The following is a 25,141-nucleotide window of genomic DNA, read 5'->3' as shown; positions in this document are numbered from 1 at the left end:
AATGGATGTGTCCATTCCTGTGTTAGTCATCAGAGAAGATCTTTAGATTTTTTTTCCTTCTCCGGCCATCCCATCCTCGCCACTCGGCTCTATTGTTATGATAATACTATTGTGAATTTCACGCTGGATGTGCAATCTGTCGATCGTCCATATTTTAAAAGGTGAAAACTGCATTTATTTGTAAGATCATAGTATCCCTTTCCTTTATTGGGCTTTGCTTGACAAAGCTGACCTCGTCCTTATTTAAGAATTGTATAAATGCTGTTTTAAAATGGTATGAAAGGCTCCAATGTTGCAAAAAAAAGTCCCTATGAAAAAGATATAGGAATTTTGTACCATAAGAGATAAAATATATATTTCGCATTAACAAAAGTAAGGTTACTATCTGCTCACTGTTGCGTGAAACACCTGCATTACAAGGCCATATCGGAAAAGTGCATGAATATTAATGATATTTCGTTGTGTTGGTTTTGAGTGAACTGACATTTTGATTTTGGTGTGTCCAGGTTTTGTTTGATTTGTTTTTTTTTTTCATTTGAGAAATATGTAAAGACGAATTAATTGTCCAATTAATAAAATGCTGAATTATTTGGTTTACGTTTGGTGTACATCCAATAACTGTTTTACGATTTGAAAACGTTTTAAGTGATTGTCTGTCTGGTACATGCCACCAAGTAAAGACTGCAGGTCATCACAAACATAAATCACCGACTGCTGTCTTTACATTTTCTGTTGTTGTTGTGATGACTGCAGTTAAAACAATGACAATTTTATTTCTTGCTTTTTAGCAAAAGACAATGACAGTGAATGGTGGTGTAATTTTAATGTTAGTCAATATCTGTGTCTGTGTGTGTGTGTGTGTGTGTGTGTGTGTGTGTGTGTGTGTGTGAGAGAGAGAGAGAGAGAGAGAGACAGAGAGAGAGAGAGAGAGAATTTATCTGTCAGGTGTGTGCCTACATTTATGTGTTTAGATAAAATGCAAAATGATAATTGCTGGTAAAAATGGATCTGTTGTTTAAGAATATACGTCTGTTTTGAAACTCTGGTTTATTTATCATAATTCATATATTTTTGCTTCTTTTATGCATGTAAAAGAATAACCTGTAAATAGATGTGATGTGAGAAAATAAATAATAATAATGAGGAAATTGGTTCTTTTGATTTCACTTTCATCTTAAAATCATTTATGTAATTGAATGTCATCATAAAATCAAATAATCTTAAAGTCTATATTACAGTGCCGCGACACAATAATAAAACGCTTTCCAATGATCCTTCAAATTATTGCATCACAGGTTATTGATGTAAATTTCCATTTATATTTGAATCTGCAATTGTAGATAAGGCAGGTGAGCACGCACACACACACACACACACATACATTTAGCCTATGCTTGTGAACAGGGAGTGTGTCATATATATATTTGTGATTCACAGTTACATTGTTTCTTCCAACACATAAATGCACAGTCCTCACACGAAGTCACATATTCACAGAATAGCATAAAATAATTCTCCTGATTGGTTGAATGTGCACTCTGAGAAAGTTCAGCCCAGATATGAGAGGAGAGTCTCTCCCTGACTGGCACTGCGATTTCATTTCCGTAGTGATAAATATAAAATTGTAATATTTTACCAATATTAAAGGTCTCGTGTAAATGTAAATCTACATTTACAATTTACACACTCGCTCTCTCGCATTCACACTCAAACATGCACAGGCCATACTGTAAAACATTCCACGCGTTCCATGCCCTCGGGTGTATGCCAGGGGTTGTTGTTTTCACTGTAATATATAGTTAACCCTTCCACCAATTTACCCTGTCAGTGCTAATGGGGCAATTAACCACTGTGATACCCCCCAGGCTGAAGGAGAGTCAAAAGCTCCCCAACTCCAAACTTGTCTTTATGACATTTATATGACAAAATGTGGGGGAAGCTGGGGACCCATCTGACACCTTGGAGGGTCCTTAATGTCACTCCCTCCCTTACCCCCGCCCCTTTCTGCCCCAGGGTATCGCACTGAGCAGGAAGTGTAATACATCATGTATAGGAGAGGCTCAGGTCTCATCCAGAAAAAAAAAAAACTTTGCACTCTTCATCCAAAGCTTCAATGGGGCAACTCAATTTACACACTGTGTCCAGTTCCGCGTGTAAACTGGCCTCTAAAGTAAGTCAAACACACACACCCAGCTAACGTACTCCAGCTTGACCTCTCGCTTCATTTAAACCTTTTTGGTGTGTGCAAGTCCCCCTATCTTTGTCTCTGCTCACATTCCCCCTGTCCTTCTTACATCCCCAAGGAGGCAATAACCTCCCTAGCAAGTGCTTCCCCTTGAGCCGTTGTCATAGTAACTTGTGGGCTGGTCGACATGACAACCCCATGGTCCAGAGATAGATGATAGGCCAGAAATGGGGAGGGAGAAGGCACATGGGGGATATGCACCCCCTTTAATTTGGTTTGCCTGATTCTGATTCAAAATGTTTTTTCTCTCTCTCTCTCTCTCTCTCTCTCTCTCTATCTCTCTCTAAGGGCGAGGTTCATTCAGCATCAACCTGCTTTACATTTATACAGGTATTTACAGCCTGCAAACAGCATCGGCCTCTAAGCAACTCCACTTAACAGTTATCTGCCTGTGGCCCAATGGACGGACATTGTTGAAAGAGATAAAAACATTTCTCAACCTTTTTCTATAGTCCAATTAATTGTTGTAATACTAAAAATACAATTTAATTAAATATTGGGATATTTTATTATCCAATATCCAGACAACAGACCTGAAAAACAGTAATACATTTTCTACCAAAGAAAATATAAATGGTGGGTCCTGTGTGTTTTTACACTTTTACACAGACTCTGCTATTTACTGCCAACACAAAAAACACCAAATTCATTTGGAGGAGCTGCAGGAATTTTAAAGTCCAGGAGCAAGCAGTTATGTTCATATTATGCCCCCTTCTTCCCATGACTCCATTTCTTAACTCTGAGGATAGTTACTGTAAACATCCAAGCACCAATCTACCTGGATTTGTCAAACCACAAGTTAAACAGGTGCAGTATCGCTGCAATACATCCCTCTATTAAACTGCTGAACATTGAAGAGGATTCATGGCTCTTTTTTTGAACATGATGCAAAAATGTACAAATTCCAGAAGGTATATGTGTGTAAAAGTCACCAGTGACAGTTGATAGTTGACCATGTGGATTTGCAAAAAATATACATTTCATTAATTTATTACATCTTCAATTTATTACAACTGTCCTGTTTTTCATAACGGGGCAGTACGATGGTCTTTCAAATGGAGGACTCAGTAAGAAGAACACTGTCTTTACAGGAGTCCGGAGCGAGATGATGAATCCTATTCAGCTCCAGGGGTGCTGGCCTTCAGCTGACCCTGATCTTTGACCCTTGTGTAGAGGAGAGCAAAGAATAGGAAAAGAGAAATTTCCAATAAGGATCAATAAATAAGATTATTATCAGGACTATTACATGCGTATTATATTTCAAATGTATAAATTATATTAACAAACTAACATTATACATTCAAGCCAGTCATTTTGAGAAAAAATATGAAAACTAAACCAACTGGATGATAGATGAGTTAAAAATGATCACTCATTCAGAGGGGCTTCGTGATTCTACCTGTGAATTATTCTCTGGCTTTTAACCGTGTTCACCAGAAACTGCAACAGAACATTAGTTTAATTTATTCACATGGATTTTGATGCCTGACAGAATCCAGCATTGCAAACAAATTGAATTAAAACTGAGAAAAACCTCATTGATGAGCCACAAAACATCTGTAAATCATACATTATATGTCCACTGGACCAGTTTTTAAATTTTGTTCACGTTGCACTCACTGCCCCGATGGTTGAAATAAATGTGTAATGACAAACTCTCAGATACATTTTTGCCTTTGATGTGTGTGCATCAGGAATTGGGCTGTTCAGGCACTTGCCTACCTCTGACACCAGGCCAGAGCACAGTAAGGGACACCTCCAAATTCACATCTGGACAATAATAATAATCACAATTCGCTGCATATCTGGCACAGCAAAGCTGAAAAACTAATATTCTACCTCAGGTGCTTCCAATATCACTGACAAATATCACACGTCTTTGTACTTCATGGTTTTTCCTCATTGTGCACTTTGATTATGATTCAGTCAGGTTTCATATTTGGCCTTTTGTCTGTGTGGTTGTTTCTCTTTTTGGTTTGGATACGTTTGATGTGTGTGCTTCCTTTCTTTTTTGTTGCGTCTGCCTTTGACAGATGAATTTCCCCTTGGGGATCAATAAAGTGTATCGTCTCATCTCATCTCATCTCATCTCATCTCATCACCTCAGCTATGGCGTCCTGCAGGAGAACATTAATAATATTAATGTTAGATGTAGATGAGTGTGCCTACAGGTAGCCAATATTTAGATCCAATCATGCTGGACCATGAGTAGAATGAACAGATAGATAGATAGATAGATAGATAGATAGATAGATAGATAGATAGATAGATAGATAGATAGATAGATAGGAAGGAAGGAAGGAAGGAAGGAAGGAGGGAGATTTAATCGTGATTCATTCACATTAAATGGCTCAGCAACAAAACATGGCAGTAAAACTGAGCAACAGCTCCCCTCGATGGTCAGAAACCCGAACTGAAGCAAGCGAGGAATGAATCCTGCTCGGCCACCGTATATTCGCGGAAGTTGTCAAACTAATATTTAGGAAGAGAGAGGATGAGAGGTAAACTCAAAGGGTGAACAAGAGGAATAGAGCATTGAAATCTCTATTGTCCCTCTTTTATAGCAGGACGTTAAACATGGACGATGATTGGGAAGAGGAGGTATGTAGTACCGTTAATGTAGAAGTGTTATCGCATAGCGGGACCAACGTTAGCTTCATGTACTTAACCGTTACCTGACATTCTAGCTAATTAGCTATGGATGGGGTAAACTTTTCAACATTACTGTATTCATTTTAACCTTTAAAACGGGAGTTCTGTGGGAAATTTCAGAATCTTTATATGTTTGGTGTTTCTCTGAACATATTTCAGTTCCCCCGAGTAAGTTAACTTTAGATTTGACTCGTTTTCTGACCATTAGATTGCAGTGAAATAGTTCATTGTGTTGTCATGTCTCAATTTCTTTTCTGTTCTGTGCTCTTTTGACAGTTGATGAATTCAATTTTGTCTTTGTTTGTAGAGTCAAAATGATCATTTATTTTCTCTTTCTCTCTCTCTCTCTCTCTCTCTCTGTCTCTGTGTCTGTGTGTATGTGTGTGTATGTGTTCAGGAGCAGCTTGTTGTGGTGGAGCTCTCTGGTATAATAAACAATGACTTTCTGTCCAAGTGTCGGGCCACATGCAAGATACTGGTGAGTTCTGACTGTCGTGTTGTGGTGAGAAAAGAGAAGAAGTCTTATCATCGTCTCTCACTGAGCTCACTTATTCTCACACTGATTCAATTTGTACATTTGTGTTAAAGGATATTGACAGTGACAAGCCCATGATGCAAGTAGGACAGTATGTGTTTGCAGGCGAATATGAAGGTAAGAATAACCCTCTTAACAACAAAAGAAATTGTGAAAAAATAAATAAATAAATAAATAAGGTGCATCAGAGGAAAGTAACTTGAAAACAATGAGAAAAACTCCCGCACACATCATTATCCAGGTTAGTCAGTGAGAAAAGCTTAGGAAAAATGGAAATGATGAAGGAAAAATGCTACAAAATTTTGCAATATTGTCATACAAAAAATGTTATATTATCATCCACCTTACCCCAAACTCTCCAAAGGTCAAAAAGTAGAAAATGACCACAAGTAAATTAAGAACAAAAGTGCTGATATATCATAAACACACAGTGTCTTTAAACATATTACTGCAAAACACATAGTAAACCCAATCTGTCAAGAAATCCAAAAGGATTAAGGACAAATGTGCCAATTAATCAAGAATAATTATTTAAACATTTTACATTAAACATTATAGCCACCTCCAAATAGCACCAAACTGTCAAAAAGTCAAAGATTTCCAATGACAAAGCATAAATGAGGGCCCAAATTTTTTCTCATTGTTTAAAAAACACAAAAGAAAAGAAAACCAACTGCTTGTTTCTGCAGTTAAACATAATTTTTTAATCTCCTCCTTTCCCTCTTCGTAAAGCATGTAGTCATGCTGGGAACATGACACTTTACATGACCTCCAAGGACTCATTTTCTAAGATGAAACGCTGTCACCACTGCATGTGATTATTGTGGTTGACTTCTGTGAACTGCACCTTCAAAGGTTTAATAATCATAGAAATGCTATTTTTCTGAAGCATTACTTTAAAATAGAAAATACAATAGATTACTGCTGATTAATTGCTGTGTCTGTAAAATATCAGAAAATAGTGAAAAATTTCTTAGAGCCCAAGGTGACATTTCCTGATGTCTTGTTTTGTTGGATCAGCAATGTAAAATACAAAAATATTCAATTTACTATCGTATACGACACATAAAATTTTCATGTCTTCACATTTTAGAAGCTGCAACGAGCAAATTTTTCCTTTTGAAAAGTGAATAAAACAATTATTCAATAGTTTCAGATTAATTTTCTGTCGATCATGCTGATGTTGACTATTTTTACAGGCGCTGAAAAAGCTTCCATGCACTCCTAATAAATTTTATCATTAAAAAAAGAAACATTTAACAGAATTTTTTCTTGCTATCCCTTCCTCTTCAAAGACGCTTTGGGAACGTGTGTCCTATTTGAGGAGGCACCACACAAAGGTAAGGTTCTGCTTCATATATTCTCAATGTTCCTCTTTTGTTGCAGTTATTCTTGAGTTGTTGTTTTTGTTTGTTTTTCACTTATGCTCCCATTTGACATATATATCTGCAGGAAAATCAGAGAGTGGTCCAGAGCTCAAGTATATGTGCCACACGGTGAAGAAACTTATGATGCAGCGGATCTTCCTCACTGAGAAGAAAGAAGGTGAAACCAACACAGGTCAGCCAGAACATTTAAACTCACCATGGTGCAAAATCTGATGCTCATATTAAAATTAATGTAACTTGTGTTCTGTGACACACATTTTTAACCAATGTTGCTTTTTAGCTGTAGCTTGACCCAACTTGTCCTCCCTTATCTGCAGCTTGTTTAAGAATGAACTTTTCATTGACACCTTGTTAAAAATGTGCTTTTTTTCTTGTCTCAACAGGAAGCTTTGATAGTGATGAACAGAGGGACTCCGCCTGTCAGTCAAGTCAAGAAGAAAATGCCAACAAACAGAGGGAGACAGAAGACGAGATGGAAAACACTGATTTGGAAGACTCAGCAGTTGGTTGAGACATTAAAACTCAACTAAATACAAGTAGAGACACTGTGATTTATGAGACTATGTGGGACTCCATCTCTGCAACTATTTAAAGGCAGATGGATTTGTACAGTTAAGCTGTAATAATAAGTGTTAGTATAACTGTATTGCACAATGTGCTACTATCCTTTCATCATTGAGCCTCAAGATCAGTAAATTTAATACTTAATCCAAAGGATTAAGGAAATATGGCACCTATGACACCTATAGAGAAAACAATTGATCAGATCCACATGGGAGGAGTCTTGGGAAAGGCAGTTACAGATTTGGTTCACTGAAAACTTAACATCTTATGTTTACTGTTGGTCTTATTGTGCTTTTTTGTTCTTGTTTTGATTTGATTTTTATTGGTTTTTTTTAAATGTTTTTCTTAAGAAATATGGTGCATGAAAAGAGTAAACAATCACAGTTCAAACATAGCAGCATAATAATAATAGTGTAATCAAAGTACTGTGCATCTCAGTGGATCAAAAGAAAAACAACTCTCTACCTTTATAAAGGTGTTTTTATACTATTCAAAGTTAAATCCCACTAAAACAGAACAACGCAAAACGAGAGACAAAGTAATAATACTAATGGTAATAATAATAATAATAATAGATAAACAAATAAGTAATAAAATAAAAAAAATGCTCCAGAAAGGGAAATGAGTTTGGTTTAATTTTTATTGACTTTCTGCCACAATACTGGATTTTGCATTTGTTTGCAAAGCAACAGTTTGTCAATCAGGCAGAAATCCTTGTTTTAAAAACTGTGAATTAATTAAATAAAACTAATTTCTGCTGCAGTTTCTGGGTTGTCCGTTTTTCATTAAAAAATTAAGCAAAAAGCACTGTTTTGGAGAACAGACTGTATGGTTTGGAGCTGTTTTTGTGCAGCGTACCTGTCCCGGTAACTGTAGAATCAGTTTTATGAATGAACGAGGTGTTGTTGACTTTGACGACGTGGCGGTTCTCGGCCAATCCAATCACCGATGGTCTCTTGAATGTGGACCAATGAGCGAGCGACATGGCACTCGCATCCTCAGCGTCCGATTGGTCAGTCTGTGTTTTAGCACAGGAAGTGCATGGGTGTGTTTCCGGGAGGAGGGTTCCAAAACTGCAACGACGAACTTGCCTGAAGACACCGGTGAGTGCTGTTCAGAAGATTGCCATTTAAAACGCATAACTTAATTCAAACATTTAACTTCTGTAGGTGTTATTTAAAAATACGCATTGGGAGAAGTAATCTAGTTGGTTGTATATCTCCGAGGGACGAGTGAAACTGCAGATAAGTATGTAAAAGTAACGGTTCGCTGGGTTAGCCTGTTTAACGTTGGATTTAGATTGTAAGGGTTGCTAATTCAAAATAACGGCCACAAACGGTTGTAACGGATATAACAGAACATTTAAAGTGACGAGACATTTAAAAGTGAGAACACAGACACTGTGATGTGTAACACTGAAACAGTGAACGTGTTTTAATGAAAGGGAGGTAAAAATGTCAAAAATCTGATGTTTTCTCTCTCAATGAGGCGACATATCTCTTATTATTTCAATGACAATACCGTCTCTTAATAAAAATGATACTTTAGGTTGTTGGCAGGTGATGTCTGAAGATTTTTCTCTCTGCTGTTATAGATTTGTTTCAGAGAATGGGCTGAATATACACTCAGCTGACAGTTTTTTGGAATTCTTTGTTTAGACTAAGCTGCATCCTAATACAACAATTTATCTTAGAGAGGGGTAAGATGTTGATTTTTTTATTAAAACTTTATAGTAATTTTGGAGGCTGTGGTGTGTTGCTGTGAATTGCATTATGTTTTAGTGAGTTAATATTTTGTCATGTCATTGAGGGTAGACTAAATATTTGAATCACCTCTAAGTATTATGCAACACAATTCAACGGTACCATAAACTACAGCCTCTAGAATTACCATTCATTCAACACCTCTCTAACCTCTTCAACAAAAAAAACATTTTTATAACCTACATCAAGGTAAGCAGAGCTGCAAAAATTTGTCAATTAATCAATTAGTTGCCAACTATTGAATTAATCAGCAACTATTTTGATTCCAAATCTCAATGTGAAAATTTTCTGGTTTATTTAGTCTTCTATATAGTAAACTGAATATTTATATTGTGGACTGTTGGTCAAGACAAAACAAGACAGGAACAGGGAAACAGTGATCAAGATTTTTCACCATTATGTGACATATCATGAACCAAACAACTAATTGATTAATGAATAATCAATAAAATAAAAGAATCTAAACAAAAGCTAGAAACTGTGAGTGTATTTTATAATTTGAAGCTAGTGTGAAAGTGTCAGTTAAATAATTTACAAATTGTTACATGTGAATGGTTATTTTCCTATTGTGAGAATTGGTGGTGGTGCTGCTTCTACTATGTTATGAGATGTCAACTGTAGTAAAGTAGTAGAGGTGGAACAAATAAGGGATTGTGTTAGCTGGAACAGATTAGCCATTAGTCATTCACTCATTCTTTGTCAGAGTATTTGCTGGCACCATGACTCATTACTCTCTCACCTCTAAACAAATTTGGACGTGTAGAGTTGAGAAACCTCAAGTTACATGCTGTGACCAGTACTGACAGAATTTGTCCGCATTGCAGTGCGAAAGTGTGATGTAAACTCTGATATACATGCAGTACGATTAAGCAGAAAGTACTATTTAAGCAATAACCATAGGTTTTTGGCCTGTTGTTTTTTTTTCACCTCTGGTGCAGACGGTGTTTGTACATGTGCAGGATGGAGCTGCGGCCACTTGTCATGTGCTTTGCTCTCTGTGTGGTTTATGCCACCAGCAAACCCACAGAGAAGAAGGACCGTGTTCACCACGATGACCCCCTAAGTAACCGAGAGCACGATGATTCAGAGAACTTTGACTATGACCACGAAGCCTTTCTGGGACAAGAGGAGGCCAAGACCTTCGACCAGCTCACACCAGAGGAGAGCAAGGAGAGGCTCGGGTAAGAACACAGTAAATGTGCATATATGCTTGCAAGAATTTAGTACAAGTATATATGCTGTGGCAATGACCTAGTTTCACCTGAGGGAGCAGTAAAGGTCATCTGAGGTGACACACCACAAGAAATAGGGAGAAAACAACCTGAATGTTTGCTTAATGTTGTTTTTTCTCTGCAGCATGTTGGTTGAACGTATAGATGACGATAAGGATGGCTATGTGACTGTTGAGGAGATGAAGAAGTGGATCAAACACGCTCAGAAGAGATGGATCTATGACGACGTGGATCGGCAGTGGAAGAGTCATGACCTCAATGGGGATGAATTGGTGTCATGGGAGGAGTATAAGAATGCCACATATGGATATATTCTTGGTAAGGTTGCAGACGATCTTTATTTTATATATTTGATGTATAAATTATACTCTAAACAAAGTTGTGACCTCTGACTTGCAGACGACCCCGACCCTGATGATGGCTTTAGCTACAGGCAGATGATGAATCGTGATGAGAGGAGATTCAAAATGGCTGACCAAAACAACGACATGAAAGCCAACAAGGAGGAGTTCACAGCCTTCCTTCACCCCGAGGAGTACGACCACATGAAAGACATTGTAGTGTTGGTGAGTGTCAAACACATACACTGACATACACACCCAGGTGTTAATTGACAAGACAAACACCTTATGTATCTTGTACATCCCCTTTCTCTGACCTGCACTCCCTTCTCTTCCTGTAGGAAACTATGGAAGACATTGACAAGAATGGAGATGGTTTAATTGATCTGGACGAGTACATCGGTGAGTTCTAACAGCCTGTTGTAATTTGTTAGGCCGTCGCAAATATACACATATTTGTACAGTGAAACAATGTCAAAACCGCTCCTATCTTCCTGTGCTCTAGGTGACATGTACAACCAGGAGGGAGACGCAACAGAACCTGAGTGGGTGAAGACGGAGAGGGAACAATTTACTGAATTCAGAGACAAAAACAAAGACGGAAAGATGGACAAGGAGGAGACCAGAGACTGGATCTTGCCCAATGATTACGACCATGCTGAGGCCGAGGCCAAGCATCTGGTCTATGAGTCAGATGCAGACAAAGTATGTGTGTGTTTTTGTTTAAGGACCCAGTTTCAAAAATATTAGTTTTTTCACTCAAGTTTTATTTCCTTTGTCATTCACTGAATAATGAGTGTAAGGGGAACTTGTGAGTCATCAGTATTACTAAGCATATTAATAGTACATGTCATATCATTGCACCATGATACAAACCAACTGAAACCTGATTAACACTAAAACCATGGCACGAAACAAAGAAGCACAAGAAACTACAATCTAGGTTTAGACAAATGTTTATGAAATAATGGACTTTCTTGCTGTCGTCAGATTTTCAGAAACTGGAAGGCTGTAACTATGCAGCTGAAAAACTAAAGCTGTTTGGACTTTTTTTTTCTTTTTGCTCTTGGACAAACAAAGGGATCAGGAGAAACAGGCTTAATTTCAATCCTTGTGATGATGAAGTAACTTTAGTGACATAAATATAAGCTTAAACATGTTTGTTGTTCTCTCTCTGTCAGGATGGCCGTCTGACAAAGGCAGAAATCGTGGAGAAGTACGACTTGTTCGTGGGCAGCCAGGCGACCGACTTCGGAGAGGCTCTCACTCGACACGACGAGTTCTAAGCTAATCTACCTGGCACCCAAAGACTGTGTTCATCCTGTAAACCACCTTACTGCTCTGACTGTGGACAGTGTGTTTTTGTTTTTTTTGTTTTTTTTGTTTGTTTGTTTTGTTTTTAAAAAAACAAGATGAGCTCGACTAATCCAACGCCACGGACAATAATTTATTTGATCTCTTGAATGTGTCCCATTGTACACACACTAATGCCAAGTGTGTCCTCAAGCTCAGTTGTGCGTAAGATTGGGATATATATCGCCAGCTTTTGCTCTGCTTCCACACACTATCCTCGCCTTGTCCAGGTCAGGTGAAGGACAAACAGTGTTAGTGTTTTGTTTTTTCTTTTTGAAAGAATTATTTTATGAAATAGCCATGTTTTGTTAAGAAAACCATGATAAAAAAAATTAAGTTTAGACGTGCAGTATACAGAATAGTTTGTTGTTCTTTTTGCAATGCACTGGACCGTGAAGAGTAAAACTGATTTCTAGAGTTAGCTCTACTCCTCTGTCTAATCATGTAATTGGGTCCAAATTGAATTCACTTGTACTTTGTTTTTGATGTCTTTATTGATCATAGTTTGAAAATGCTGGAGTAGAGGATGTTTGAAATGAGGGGTAAATGTTGAATTCCAGTGACAATGAAGACTATTTGGACTAGTGCAATACAGTATCATCAGTGGAACCGCGCTGTGTTTGCTATAATGGTCCCCCAAAACATCCATGGTAACGCAGGCTGCGCTGTGTGTTAGTTGAAGGAATCAAGGTGACTTTAGGGACTGATGGATGCTTTGTCAAATCTGCCTCTTCTTCTTTCTCATCACCTCAATGTTGTGTGTGTCTGCGTGTGAATGTGTGTGTGTGTGTGTGTGTGTGGGTGCGTGTGTGTGTGTGTGTGTGTATATATGTACTTGGATTCTTGATGATTGACTCCCCCTTTTTTCAATGTTATGTTTTGAGTTTTGTGTGATTCAGCTGAACTACTAACTCATTTGTGTGCCAAGCAAAAAAAAAAAAATCTTTGTCCTGTTTTGTAGGCAGTTTAAAAAAAACACTTTCTCCTTCATATCTTGGGAGCTAAATATGTTTGTTATGCTTGTATTATCAGTACCACCATTTATAACCACTGTTGATAATTTTTATGGTATACTATAATGTACATGATAATGTTTTTTTACAGGCTCACTGCAGCGACTTGCCTTTCACGAGTGACTTTACTGTATATAAGTTGTTGGTCTGCAACTGAGCACTCTAATAACAATCAGGTCCAGTTTTTGTGATTGAGAAGAATGTCTCAATAAAACAAATAAAATTGGAGCTTTTAGTCTTATTATTATATTATTTACCGATACATATATTTCACTGATATTTCCTTCATTGTTTCTGTTTTATAAAAGATTAATGCTGGTCTTTTCATTTCTAATAACTACGATCAAAAAGATATAACGTAGCATTAAGTGGAGCATGAAAATAGTTGGTGTTGCAGTAGAGATCCTCACTGCTGTCACTGTTTTTACAGCTTTTGCCTTTCTAGGAAATGATCTGTTTCCTGTTTTCTGTCAGGCTGTTGACCCTTTGGATTGTTGTTTCAGATATTTGGGTTCAACATCCTCTCACTATTACTCCTACTAATAACTTATACTATTTATAAAATATCTTAGTGTCTTCGTGAAGTGCTTTATAACCTAAGCTAGTTTGTTGACTTTACCATGATAATAATTATTTAGAGATCTTTTCAGTGGGTATGGGGAAAGTCTGGTCACCACAGACTTTTATTTGCATGTTTATATAAGCAATAATAAATACTTTTTTAAATGAAAAAAGTGGGTTAATCCGCAGGAGGTGGAAAGCCAATGCTTAATAGCTAATCTTGGCAGCCCCACTGTAATCAGCTGACAGATTGCTAATTGAATAAGACAGTCACATGCTGCACACAGTATACTGTAGTCAAAGTACTGTGGGCCCTTTCCCTCTTTTTCTATCACCAGGCTTTTTTGGATATGAATGACACATTCTTCGGTATCTTGCAGTATTCATGGACAGAGAAGAAGGTCCCAGATTCTTACTCTTAGCTTAAACCTTTACCCATCTTCATCCCAACCTTAACATCAACATTTTCAATCCTACACCTTAACCCAGGCTAATCACAACACTCATGCCCATAAATCTGACAGGATCCATAATTTTGTCTGAATAACTACTCATAGTTCATTGTTTTAGTTGGACAATAGCTTTACTCACGTTCAAAGAAAAAAACTGAGGCAGCTTGTAGAGTAGGCATAACAAAACAATCAATGCTGCAGTACACTAGATGAGAGTTTTGAACAGAATCTGCAGCTATTTAAAGGATAAATCCACACTAAACCACACAGAGCGCCAAAAAAAAACTGTCGCTGTTGCTTGTTCTCCGTGCGTTTAAATTTTGAAGAAGCTGCACATCTATGACAAAATCGCATTGTGTTGCAACACCAACCGTCTCATCAGTGACTGGCTTTTTCAACACAAGAGCAGTGACGCTGCAAATTTCCACTCTACATGATTTTTTTGTGGATTCACCCTTGAAAAAAAAAAAAATACAATCTTATTATTCGTAAACAATCAAAGACAATATATTGTGAGTCATGACAGGGTAGTACTGTGCTAACCTTATAATGTGAGAATATGCTGGAGCCTTAAAAATCATAATTTATACATTTGTTTAAAAGATCGTTTTTTAACTGTGCATCGTGCTTTCAAGGTCACTCATTCCTGTCATCTAAGCTAATATGTGTTGTATTATAATTCATCTTCTTAATTGTGTGTTTTTACAGTGTATCTGTGTATCTTGTGCGTATATTCTGTCCATTTCCGTGCCTCGCCAATACCTATAGTTCAGCAGAACCACATACAGGTGTTTCTTGCTCGATGATGTGTCCTCTGTCTGTGTCAACCCATCTTCACCTTACCACCTCCACTCTCTGTTGTCCACCCCGCCGCTCACAGTACCTGTGATATTATAGTGACATCACTTATTAAATGTGATAAAAATGGGATTACAACGAGCCATAACTCTCAGCAGCTCTTCTTCATCTGGATCTAACTCCTCACCCTCACTGTTCTTGTCTGCATCTTCATCTCCCAGAAAACCATCGTCCTCCTCATGCACCACCCCTTGGCTGTCCTGGGTGTTTCCTGAGATCGTCGAGAGCCTTCTGTCCTGAGATGAGGCCTCTGCTGCATCATCCGGCTGCTCTGGTTGGTCTGGTAGGTCCAGTGATGTAGAGGGTTGGTCTGCCTCTACGCTTAGAGTCACAGATGTTCCCCCTGGTGTTACTGGTGGTGTTTCAACGGGAGACGTATCTATATGTACCAGCTTGGCTTTTAAAGGTGCATGCTCTGGGGAGGGCGGAGGTGTGCTCGTCTGCTCTGGGAGGGGTGAGGACTCTGAAGGTGAATGTGGACGGTTTGGGGGTGTATTCACGCGAGGTTTGCTGAAAGGTTTGTCTGTCTCTGCTGAAGCGATTTGGGGATGACTGCATGGCACACTAGATGGAGAGGGCTGAGAGGAGGGGTTGGTAACGGGTTCAGTAGGGTCATCGCTGGTGTTTGCCTGTGAATCAGGACAGCTGGGAGGTGGTGAAGTGGAAGGGCTGATGTCAGGTAGGGCCTCAGTGGGGTCCGGGGTTGTGTCAGGTGGAGGGGTCGGTGAGCTGGGGTTGTCTTGGGGTGGAGGAGCACCTACAGTCTGGATCACTTCCACAGCGGGTGGGTGAAAGGTGGGCGGGCGACAGCGGATTTTGGTTGGTGTAGGAACATTGTTATTGAAGATCACGGGGCTGCGCACAGTTTCGGTTGGGATGAAACTGATGTCAGGTGCAGCATTTGTTTTGGGTGGAACGGGTCCTGGGCACAATGGGAGGTCTTGTTTTGGTGTGTAGATACCAGGTTTGTCCGTGAAGCTGAAGGAAGGGTTGCAGGTGCCATATTCTTCATTGCTGAAGGGTATTTCTTCCATCTGTGGCATGGCACTGCGATGACTCACCTGAGGAGCCACCAGAGTAATCGGGTCAACATTTGGGGGAAAGAAATAACTATTATGTTGCAAAGAGAAGACGAGTGTGGAGTGAACGCTCTGGATTTAGAGTGATGTGTAGATATTACCACATTTTAATAACCACAAAGATCAGACAGTCTAGCCTTGAGTAAGTGGGAGTGAGTAATTGAATTGCTATGTGAGTGAGTTACTTTCGCATCTTCAAATATAAATAGTTTATTTACTTTTAATAGAATTTCACACACGTAACCTTCATCAGATCATTGCAACAGATTTGTAGTTAAAATATAGTTATTTTTATTGTCAACAAATCCCATCAAAAGACTAAAACACACAATCTGTTATTCTTTCTCTCTGTTCCATTGGTGGCACTCAGCCCCAAGCCCAATAACATTGTTAAAACTTAAAACTATATGGTTTAATTTTTAAAAAAGACACTATTTTTTAGCAAACATTACTCAAAAAGAAAGGAATAGTGCTTTTGTTGGGGACTATTTTCATTGGCGGATTAATACACATTTGATGCTCTAGTGAGTATTTATGGCAGCAGGGGACTTTGTGGGATTGACTCAAAATCAATGATGTGCTTGTAATATTTTCTGACAACAATAGAGCTCTATGGAAGGAGGAATACGCTATATCAAGCTTTGGCTACACAGTCAATACTTGTTATCAATTCATTGTTGGTTTTGGCCTTTGTGTGGAAAATTAGATATTTACTGACAATTTGAAAAAAATAGAATATCCTTTAAGATACCTATTCTACAATATGCAGGTGTACAATGCATTGATTTTACAATTAGTATACTATAAAGTAACAACAAAAAAGAAAACAAGACAAGAATGAAGAGGAGCTACAGAAAATAAATTACTCACCAGTTGGAACCATCGTAAGCTCTGTGGGAGTATTTAGAGAATATTTCAGAAACACAAACGTCTTGGCAAATACATCCTGGTAAATATGAACTAGATTATAGTAATTAATGATCTCACCACATTGGGGTGTTTGCCCTGAGCCACACAGCCTCTCTCCAGCGGGCTCCTCTGCCCTTTGTGTTTCTTCTTCAGCCACATCACCAGACATAGGATACATCCAAGTACGCTCATGAACACCATGCTCAGAAACATCGCTTTGCCCACAGTGCAGCTTATCACACGGTCATCTCCCAGTGGACTGAGAGGGACTGCAGTGTAGAAACACACACACACACATGTATACACAGAATTTATTTCAGTTTGTAGTATCAACAGCAATCAGCAGTGTGTCTGGGAGCATAAATATGTGCTTACTTGATTGTCCTTCAGATAACACCTCCACCACCACAGTAGCAAAGGTGGCATCACCTGACTCCTGGTCTATAGCCATTATCTGGATGTAGAAGTATGAAAATATTCAGTAAGATAAGGTTGTACTTGCAGAAATAGGACATGCTCATTGGATATCAGCTGAGTCTTGTCCTTGGTAAGTTTAAGGACATACTGGAGGCTTTTAAGGTTTTAGCCAAGTAATGTGAAATCATTTTCTGACGATCATTTTCCAAAACAGATCATTTTAGATTTATTTCCAGACTTCCATTTTCAGTTAGATGGAAAAAGTGAAAATAAATGGCATCCTTTGTTAACTGGTTTATTGTGTTTGTGTAATTACAGTTCACAAAGAAAATACTCCATAGTTCTGTTGTCATGCATATCAAAATATATTATTACTTCTGAGTTGTTGCATTTTTCCCTTAAAACCTGGTCAACCTAATGATGGGTGTGTTCACTATCTCAAGCAACTTTCATATTTCTGTAATGTAGGAAAATAATCTAAGCACTTTATGCACAATATAAACACTTATGATTTCAAAATCATACCGTATTGTCTGGTACCATTTGAAAAAAAAGATGCCAATTATACTCTGGCATAATGTTAAGTGTAAATAATTTGTAGTTATTGGCCTAAAACATGGAAAAACACAATCAAATGCTCTGTTATGGCACTAACCTTAAACAAATGTTTTCACTGACTGAGGCTCACCTCGAGAAAGTGTTTCTGTTTTGGCTTGAGCTCATTGGTCCTGGCAATCAGAAGCCCCTCCTGTGTGACTTGGTAGATGTCTGTGTGATTGGATTTGGGGCTGAAGGTGAAGTAGATCATGGGATTGAATCCCTGCCAGTTTGTGGAGAGTAAAAAGGAGATGGTGGGTACCAGAAAATGAAAAACATACAGAACTACACTGAGCATTATTTTTGCACCATGCGTATGCTGTATTGGTGCATGTAGCAGTACATACATTGTTAAAGTCCTGGTCCTGTACATGTAACATCAGTGCTTTGCTGCCGTAGGTATTGACCAGAGAGGCGGGACTCTTATCTGCCGTTACAAAGCCATTATATTCAGCCCTGTCAAACTGTGGGTAAAACTGGTTCACTGCCATCACACGGACCAACACAGTAGCAAGAGAGTACTTCCTGGGGTCGTCGTCTTGGTATGCCTGGGTGCAAGACACAGAGAGAGCAGAGAGAATAGGTTGGTATTTTTCAAGCTTACTATGTGACTCACATATGACTTTTATTAATCTTACCATGATCTGAAGATGCAGCGCTGGAGTTGTGAGTCTGTCCCTCACCGCTTGAGTCATTCTCACCTCTCCTGTCACTGTGTCCATCAGGAAACGCCCATCATCGTCTCCTAGCATGAACACAAACACAGATGTACACATACAAGCACAGCCCATTTTTTAAAAAACAACTGATTATTGAATATAAACACACTGATATTTTTTTCCTGACTTTTATATTGATATGTGTGTGCGTGGTACCTGAGAGGATGGCATAGCTAAGTGAGGAGCTGAGTCCTCTGTCTCCATCTACTGCATGAATGGGACCAGGAGAGAAGTCCAAAACAATGTCCTGCAGCATGACACACATTTGTTGCTCTACACATCATACATGACCACTCTCTAACTTGGTGTAACAGTAGATGCTTCAGTAAAAGGCTTGTCCATGGATGTTGTGCAAAACAAGATCAGGTTGGTTGACGGAAGTATCTATATAATCCAGTTAGCAGTCATTATATATCTGTAGTGTGACCAAGGTAGAGTTAAGCAACTGACCTCTTCCCCCTCTGTGACGTTGACTGTGTACACAGGGCTGGTACAGATACGATTGGCCTCATCCTGAAAGAGTAGCGTGCAGGGCAGGAACTGTGGGTACTGGTCATCTCCATCCAGGACGGTGATGGTGATGGTGGTGCTGGTGTTGAAGCGTTCAGCGGTGCTCATTTCCTGAGATAATCAGAAGTTAATAGGTCTTTAGAGAGCATTACATCACATCATTTATCATCAATTTGATGGGAAGTGACCATGGAAATGACTTAGGATGATAGAAACATATGAATAAATGTACAGAAAACAGTCAAAAATAAAATGTACATAGCTTACCGAGGCATGGATGGTGACAGTAAGCAGAATTTTAGTCTCATAGTCTAGAGGCTTAGACAGGATCACCTCTCCACTGTTTGGAAGATCGACTTTGAAGTACTCTGCATCAGGCTGCAGACCACACACACACACACACACACACACACACACACACACACACACACACACACACACACACACATAAACAATGATGCAGTGATTATGTTTTATTTTTTAAGTTTTAAGAGTGTAAAAGTTGAACTTACTGATGTCTGGTCAATTGAGTAAATGATCTTGTCGTTATCTGCGTCTGTTGCATGGACAGTAAAGACCAGTGTATTCACTGGAGTCAGCTGGAAAACACAGACAGACAGAGAAACACATTAGGCTAACTTTATTCTATGTTTTGTGTACACGCTATAAATGTGTGCACATGTGTTTGTGTACGAACGTCTTACCTCACTGATAATAAGAGACTGGACAGTGTCTTCCGCAAACACAGGTGAATTATCATTCTCATTGAGAATCTCCACCATGATCCTATACACACTCTACAACAACAACAGCGAAAAGAAGACAAATGCAGTTTTTAGAGTTAAGCATTAAGATGAAGAGTTAAGATAAAGGGACAGAATGTACCTGAAGTGTGTCCTCCTCATAACACGACAGTTCAGCCATCAGGACAGGACCCTGTGCCTGAGAGATGGGAGGACAGGAGACACCAACAGATTTGTAGACCCTCATTCAGTGTGGTAGGATATTTTAACAAAAATACTGGGATCACATAATTGAGATTGATAATTTTCCTATGATAGAAATGATTTATTCTTAACCTACATCTGCCTGCTTTAATTTCACATAAAGTAAGTATGAATGTAGAAAAATATAATGCTGTTTATCTCGGGACACACAATGCACTTTATATTCCCATATATTGTCATATTTGTTTCTGTTAGATATTAATGTAAAACTACTGTTTCCAAGGTCAGGAATTAACTTTAATGCTCAATTATATATATTCTTTTTATTCAGATTTTCATTGTGTGGTTACAGTATAGTCTTCTTACATTCCAATATTTCATTAGCTGCTTTAGCAAGAATGTGGCAACAATTAGAGCTGAAACAGTCAATTAACTGGTTAGACGACTGACAGAAAATTGATTTGCAACTATTTTAATAATCCATTAATCATTAAAATAAATTTTCAAATAAAAATGCCAAATATTACACAGTCCCAGCTTTTTAATTTTGTTGTTTATTTTTCTGAATATCTTCAGATTTGAAGATAAAACAATTTGAAGATATTACCTTTGGTTTTTGGAAATTGTGATGGGCATTTGTCACTATTTTCTCACAGAGACCAAACAATTTATCAATCAAAAAGAAACCTGGCAGATAAATTTATAATGAAACGCCTTGAAAACAGTTCTACAGAAAGGCATCTGCACACTGAACTGATGATCCCAAAACATTTATTTAGCTCGACCACAACGTTTTAACATCATGTCTTCATCTAGTATACTCAGCATGTGACAAAGAAGTTCCACATATATATATACTTACAGTATATAAAACCTGATTCAACACCGGCTGAGGGTACTATATCGACCCCGCCGTTAATTATCCCCACGTATACAAAAACTTGCCCCAGTAGCTGAATGGTTAAGATGTATATCAGTTTGATTCTGACTGGTTACATGTCTGTTTCCTGTCTCTCTATGGTATGATTGTCAAATAAAGGCAAAAATAAAAAAGAGAGAGAGAGTGACAAAGGAAGTTTGATAGCAAGAAAGAGAGACTGTTAATCTGGTTGACCCTTTAACAGCTGCCATGATGTAAGACAGCTGGCTGGGAAGAGGATGACGGTAAGAGAGATTGTGTTCAGTCCAAGGATAACGTTGTAAAGTTCAACCCCTGATAGTTTGTTCTAAATTTAGATACAACAGGCTCATTGTGTCCCTACATTGTTGCATGCATTCCTGCAGTCTCAACTAAACAGGCCCACATCAGTTCAAAGAAACTACTGAACACATAAAATATATACTAAATGAATAGTTATCTGAAGAAACTCTCATGTAAATCAGTGTTTAACAAGAACTATCCTTACCTCTCGGTCGAGGATCTTCTCAGCTGATGTGTTTAGCCGGATGTTTCTTCCGTCCAACAGGAACCAATCAGCATCTTTCCCATCCAGGCTCCAGTGAACCCCCTCTATTGTGGTGTCAGCCATGAGTTCAGCAACAACTTCTCCCGAAAGGCTGTTTTCTCTGACTGTTGCAAATACATCCTGACCATCCAAACATCCATCCCACCCGGACATTCCTGTGACAAATACAAAGGCACACATTCACAGAGGGTGAGAGGTGCATTAGTTCTGGCCTACAACTAAGCTTTAATATGTATGCGAAGTGGCTGTACCTGTGACTGTGTGCAGACTCAGGAAGACCATCAGAGTGCAGATGAGAGTCTTGGGCTGAGACAAACTCCATTTTAGGTCAGTAAGGGCCATTCCTGAGCTCGGTCAGGCCTCAGGAAACAGTTCTGCCTGAGTGAAGCGAGAGAAATACTTAACATGGTTATCATTTTCCCTTCTAAAGTATGAATGAGTGGGTAAGACTGGGCTTTACTACTAACTTGATGGTGACACATCTTAAGAATCATTATTAGGTTAAAACCCTCCTCCTAACACAACTATACACACACTCCTCTCTGTCCTATAATTCCCTCAAATCCCCTTTAAGTGGGCTTTTGCCTAGCTTTCCCCAGTCTGAGAAAGCAGACCAGTAGAAGAATTAACTACTATCCCTTGTCTCTTCATGTATTTCTCAGCTGATTCCTCTTACACTGATAATGTTCAGTGTAAACCTTCTGAGCAATACTCACTGTAGCTATGGCTGTCTAATGGTTGAAATTCTACAGATATTCAATAACGTCAGAAGATTAACTAACTTGGAAAACAATGAAGAGCATTATCAGAACTCACCTTCAGGTATATTTTAAGAACATGATGTGTGTGTGTGAATACATGTCTGTCATGCTCATATGAGTCTATGGGTGCACTGGTTTGTGTTTGTGTGTGTGTATGTGTGTGTGTGTGTGTGTGTGAATTTGAACGTGAAGGGGAAAGCTCAGCAGAATAAGGGGGTCACATCCTACCAAAACATGAACTCTGCTGCCCATGTGAGGTCAATAAACACACGTTATTTCAATTACACACTCACAGGGATCAGCATGATCACAAATATGAACAACACATATCTATACTGCTGTTTAGCGGACTGACCTGTTGTTGTCAAATCCTCGGCAGCTTGTCTGTCAGTCTCCATATCCTACTGACATGTGTTCGAAACAGCATCACTGATTCATGAGCACAACACCCCTGAAAAAAGCCACTCAAACCTACACAAAAAGGTCACGCTGGAGCTTTTAGGAAGAAACAAAGTGACAACAATAGATAACACACACACACCGACACACACACACACTGACCCCCCCACATACATTAAAAAGCAGACAGCAGATTATGGTGTGTGTCCTGGGATAAACGTCAGCTCAGAGGCTAAAGCCTGAGGGCGGGGCCTACCTGGTCAGGAACAAAGACCAAGCCAATCAGATTAGAGATGGCAAGAACCTGACGGTGAGGTTAGAGACCGGGGTCACAAGTGAATTTAAGAGATTTGTCTGGTACAAAAGACACTTGACCTTCATAAACAGGTTGTCATGGAATCAAAGCTCAACAGTCAGAGTCAGTTATTGTTTAAGCTCCACTCGCTATGTTACAGAGAATAACAGGAAATGATATTTTATTTGGTGAATACTCTTCAGTTTCTTGTAGTATACTTTAAATGTACATGTATATTTCAGTGTGTTGTTTGGGTTAGAAGTTTTTAAAAGAGCCCGAGCATGTGCTTTGGCTACACAGCTTGCGCCTGTTGGATTTGTTCAATTAGCGACAACTAATGGGGCTTGACAAGGGATTAGCTATCAAACATCGGCAGCTCACCTTCTGAAGATTAACCCACATCCTTTTACACACATGTCCCGGCATGCACAGGCACACACACAAAGACACATTCTGTCTTCAAATATCTTTAGGGCTCCTGTGATAAAAGCACGTCTGGCTCAGGGAGAAATGTTTTGGTTAGTGCAGACTTGTGTGTGTTCTCGATTGTCAGAGGAAAAGCAGGAGGAGCAGCCTCAGGGAAAGGTTGAAGACTGCACAGTCTGTGTCCCTGAGAGAGAAAAGCATTCCTCAGATCATATAAATGTTTAAATATGGCATCTCAAGCAGCATTTAAAGAAAATTAATTGAAACATTAAGATAGTGCTCTGCACTTCTCTTTTCTCTCGTTATCATTTTGTTTTAATGACCTGCAGCCAACAAATATTTAAACAGATTAATCTCACCACCAGACTCCAGACTTAAAGATAGCTGTAGTGTTTGTGTTATCCTGCTGTGATTGAACTTGTCCACTGGATGTCAGCAGAGATGTGGTTGACAAGATAAAGTCATGGCAGATGGCTGATGCAGTAGATAACAAGTTGTCTTTTGAGAACTACATCATCTGAACATCTGTTTTTCTGTTATATTTTCATGTAATGTTGTCACTTGGCAATAGCAGTCATTAAAAGCTGAGCAGATATTGTTGAAGACTGTTGATTCTACTGAAGAAAGACATCTTACTGAACAAATCCACTATAGCAGAGACTGTTAAGAGTGTAACACACACTTAACTGTCTGTACTCAAACATGATATATGGAGATATTTATAGTACATGCACTTATCAAACTGTCACGAAAACGCAAACATTTCTCAGTGCATTTTGTTTTCTGTGTTTAATTATGTACAGTATGTGAATACGTAAACTTTTCTTAGGCAATCATTTCCCAATTGCTCTGGTGGTGCATTAAATAGTTACATACATTGCAATAATGAATATTGCATTAAAGATGTCATGAGATCACATTCTTTCTGCATATACTGTTCTTTCTCTCACCAGAAGTTGCTGACATTGTCTTTCACATCCACTGGGTGAAACACTAATCTACTTCTTATACACAAGAGAAAGGCCTACTGGGTACAGATGGGAGTGTGAAAGCAGCATTTTTTTTCCTGCCGGAAGCATTTCTGGATTGTGGAGATTTTACTGCCTTAATAAAGTTCAATGCTAAATCAGAAATTACATCCCAGAGCAAAAATTTGCTGCTTTATCAAAGTCTCCAATTAGCCTGGAAGTGCTACACCATCCAGAGGGATTGGGTGTATATTCAAAAGGCTCTGAAGTGAATACAGTTGAAAGTATGAAAATGTTTTCATTCTGATGATCCAGATCATGGATGAAGTTTCGTTTGATATGCGCACATACATCGAGTTACAATCAGGTGTGATAGCACAACGTCTCATTCTGTGTCGCAAGAGTCTGGCTCTCCTTCATCAGACATGATCACTGCACAACTGTTTGGAAAACAATCTGGCACCAGACTGAGGAGGGATCTCCTGTCTGCTGCGTCCATTAGGAATCACATGGGTGTCCTATCATCACAACTTCGACAAGACAGAGAGGCAACATATGTTTGTCTTTCTGTACAGCAAGTTTCAAAGCTGTTTCTTGCGGGGGTGCATTCAAAGACCGGCTCTGAAATAATAAACACAGCAGAGATGACTGGGACAATAACATGAGGGAAAAACCAAGAGCTGTGTGGAGA

The 25,141-nt window shown here is 38.8% G+C and overlaps 3 protein-coding genes across 7 annotated transcripts; 2 read left to right on the top strand and 1 right to left on the bottom strand.

Moving 5' to 3' along the window:
* Window positions 1–4,685: 4,685 nt before the first annotated feature.
* On the top strand, window positions 4,686–8,146 carry gtf3c6 (general transcription factor IIIC, polypeptide 6, alpha). The gene is made up of 6 exons (XM_042412586.1): window positions 4,686–4,846; window positions 5,295–5,375; window positions 5,486–5,549; window positions 6,728–6,772; window positions 6,885–6,992; window positions 7,204–8,146. The coding sequence occupies exons 1-6, from the start codon at window positions 4,823–4,825 to the stop codon at window positions 7,329–7,331; spliced, it is 450 nt and encodes a 149-aa protein (XP_042268520.1). The 5' UTR covers window positions 4,686–4,822; the 3' UTR covers window positions 7,332–8,146.
* Window positions 8,147–8,387: 241 nt separating this feature from the next.
* Window positions 8,388–13,321, top strand: calub (calumenin b). Of its 2 annotated transcripts, none has more exons than XM_042412584.1 (7): window positions 8,388–8,487; window positions 10,086–10,328; window positions 10,504–10,697; window positions 10,779–10,945; window positions 11,062–11,122; window positions 11,226–11,425; window positions 11,902–13,321. In XM_042412584.1, exons 2-7 carry the CDS (start codon window positions 10,099–10,101, stop codon window positions 12,004–12,006), a joined length of 957 nt encoding a protein of 318 aa, XP_042268518.1. In that variant the 5' UTR covers window positions 8,388–8,487; window positions 10,086–10,098; the 3' UTR covers window positions 12,007–13,321. The 2 variants fall into 2 exon arrangements, with proteins under 2 accessions (XP_042268518.1, XP_042268519.1); XM_042412585.1 differs by lacking the exon at window positions 8,388–8,487 and adding an exon at window positions 8,494–8,632.
* Window positions 13,322–14,228: 907 nt separating this feature from the next.
* LOC121897494 (cadherin-related family member 5) lies at window positions 14,229–23,688 on the bottom strand. Of its 4 annotated transcripts, none has more exons than XM_042412021.1 (17): window positions 22,718–23,688; window positions 21,853–21,979; window positions 21,542–21,756; window positions 20,074–20,130; window positions 19,893–19,985; window positions 19,701–19,787; window positions 19,456–19,566; window positions 19,129–19,299; window positions 18,835–18,925; window positions 18,598–18,704; window positions 18,307–18,507; window positions 18,051–18,182; window positions 17,321–17,399; window positions 17,024–17,214; window positions 16,907–16,927; window positions 15,085–16,018; window positions 14,229–14,982 (listed from the first exon to the last, which is right to left on the bottom strand). In XM_042412021.1, the coding sequence occupies exons 2-17, from the start codon at window positions 21,941–21,943 to the stop codon at window positions 14,939–14,941; spliced, it is 2,625 nt and encodes an 874-aa protein (XP_042267955.1). In that variant the 5' UTR covers window positions 21,944–21,979; window positions 22,718–23,688; the 3' UTR covers window positions 14,229–14,938. The 4 variants fall into 4 exon arrangements, with proteins under 4 accessions (XP_042267955.1, XP_042267953.1, XP_042267952.1 ...); XM_042412019.1 differs by having other exon boundaries at window positions 14,229–16,018; window positions 22,718–22,833; window positions 22,936–23,688; XM_042412018.1 differs by having other exon boundaries at window positions 14,229–16,018.
* Between the last annotated feature and the right edge of the window lie 1,453 nt (window positions 23,689–25,141).

Source organism: Thunnus maccoyii, chromosome 5, assembly GCF_910596095.1.
Source record: "Thunnus maccoyii chromosome 5, fThuMac1.1, whole genome shotgun sequence".
In the NCBI taxonomy this organism is placed as follows: Eukaryota; Metazoa; Chordata; class Actinopteri; order Scombriformes; family Scombridae; genus Thunnus; species Thunnus maccoyii.
Note: the sequence above shows the minus strand (reverse complement) of the source record. Positions and strands in the feature narration are given on the sequence as shown.

Coding starts and splice junctions, on each gene's coding strand:
- calub (XM_042412584.1), top strand. CDS start 10,099: ATGTGCAGGATGGAGCTGCGGCCACTTGTCATGTGCTTTGCTCTCTGT. Junction 10,698..10,778: donor CACATATGGATATATTCTTG/GTAAGGTTGCAG, acceptor TCTGACTTGCAG/ACGACCCCGACCCTGATGAT. Junction 10,946..11,061: donor TGAAAGACATTGTAGTGTTG/GTGAGTGTCAAA, acceptor CTCTTCCTGTAG/GAAACTATGGAAGACATTGA.
- LOC121897494 (XM_042412018.1), bottom strand. CDS start 21,943: ATGGCCCTTACTGACCTAAAATGGAGTTTGTCTCAGCCCAAGACTCTC. Junction 20,131..21,541: donor AGAAGATCCTCGACCGAGAG/GTAAGGATAGTT, acceptor CCCATCTCTCAG/GCACAGGGTCCTGTCCTGAT. Junction 18,705..18,834: donor TAGCTATGCCATCCTCTCAG/GTACCACGCACA, acceptor TGTTCATGCTAG/GAGACGATGATGGGCGTTTC.
- gtf3c6 (XM_042412586.1), top strand. CDS start 4,823: ATGGACGATGATTGGGAAGAGGAG. Junction 4,847..5,294: donor ACGATGATTGGGAAGAGGAG/GTATGTAGTACC, acceptor GTATGTGTTCAG/GAGCAGCTTGTTGTGGTGGA. Junction 5,550..6,727: donor GTTTGCAGGCGAATATGAAG/GTAAGAATAACC, acceptor TCCTCTTCAAAG/ACGCTTTGGGAACGTGTGTC.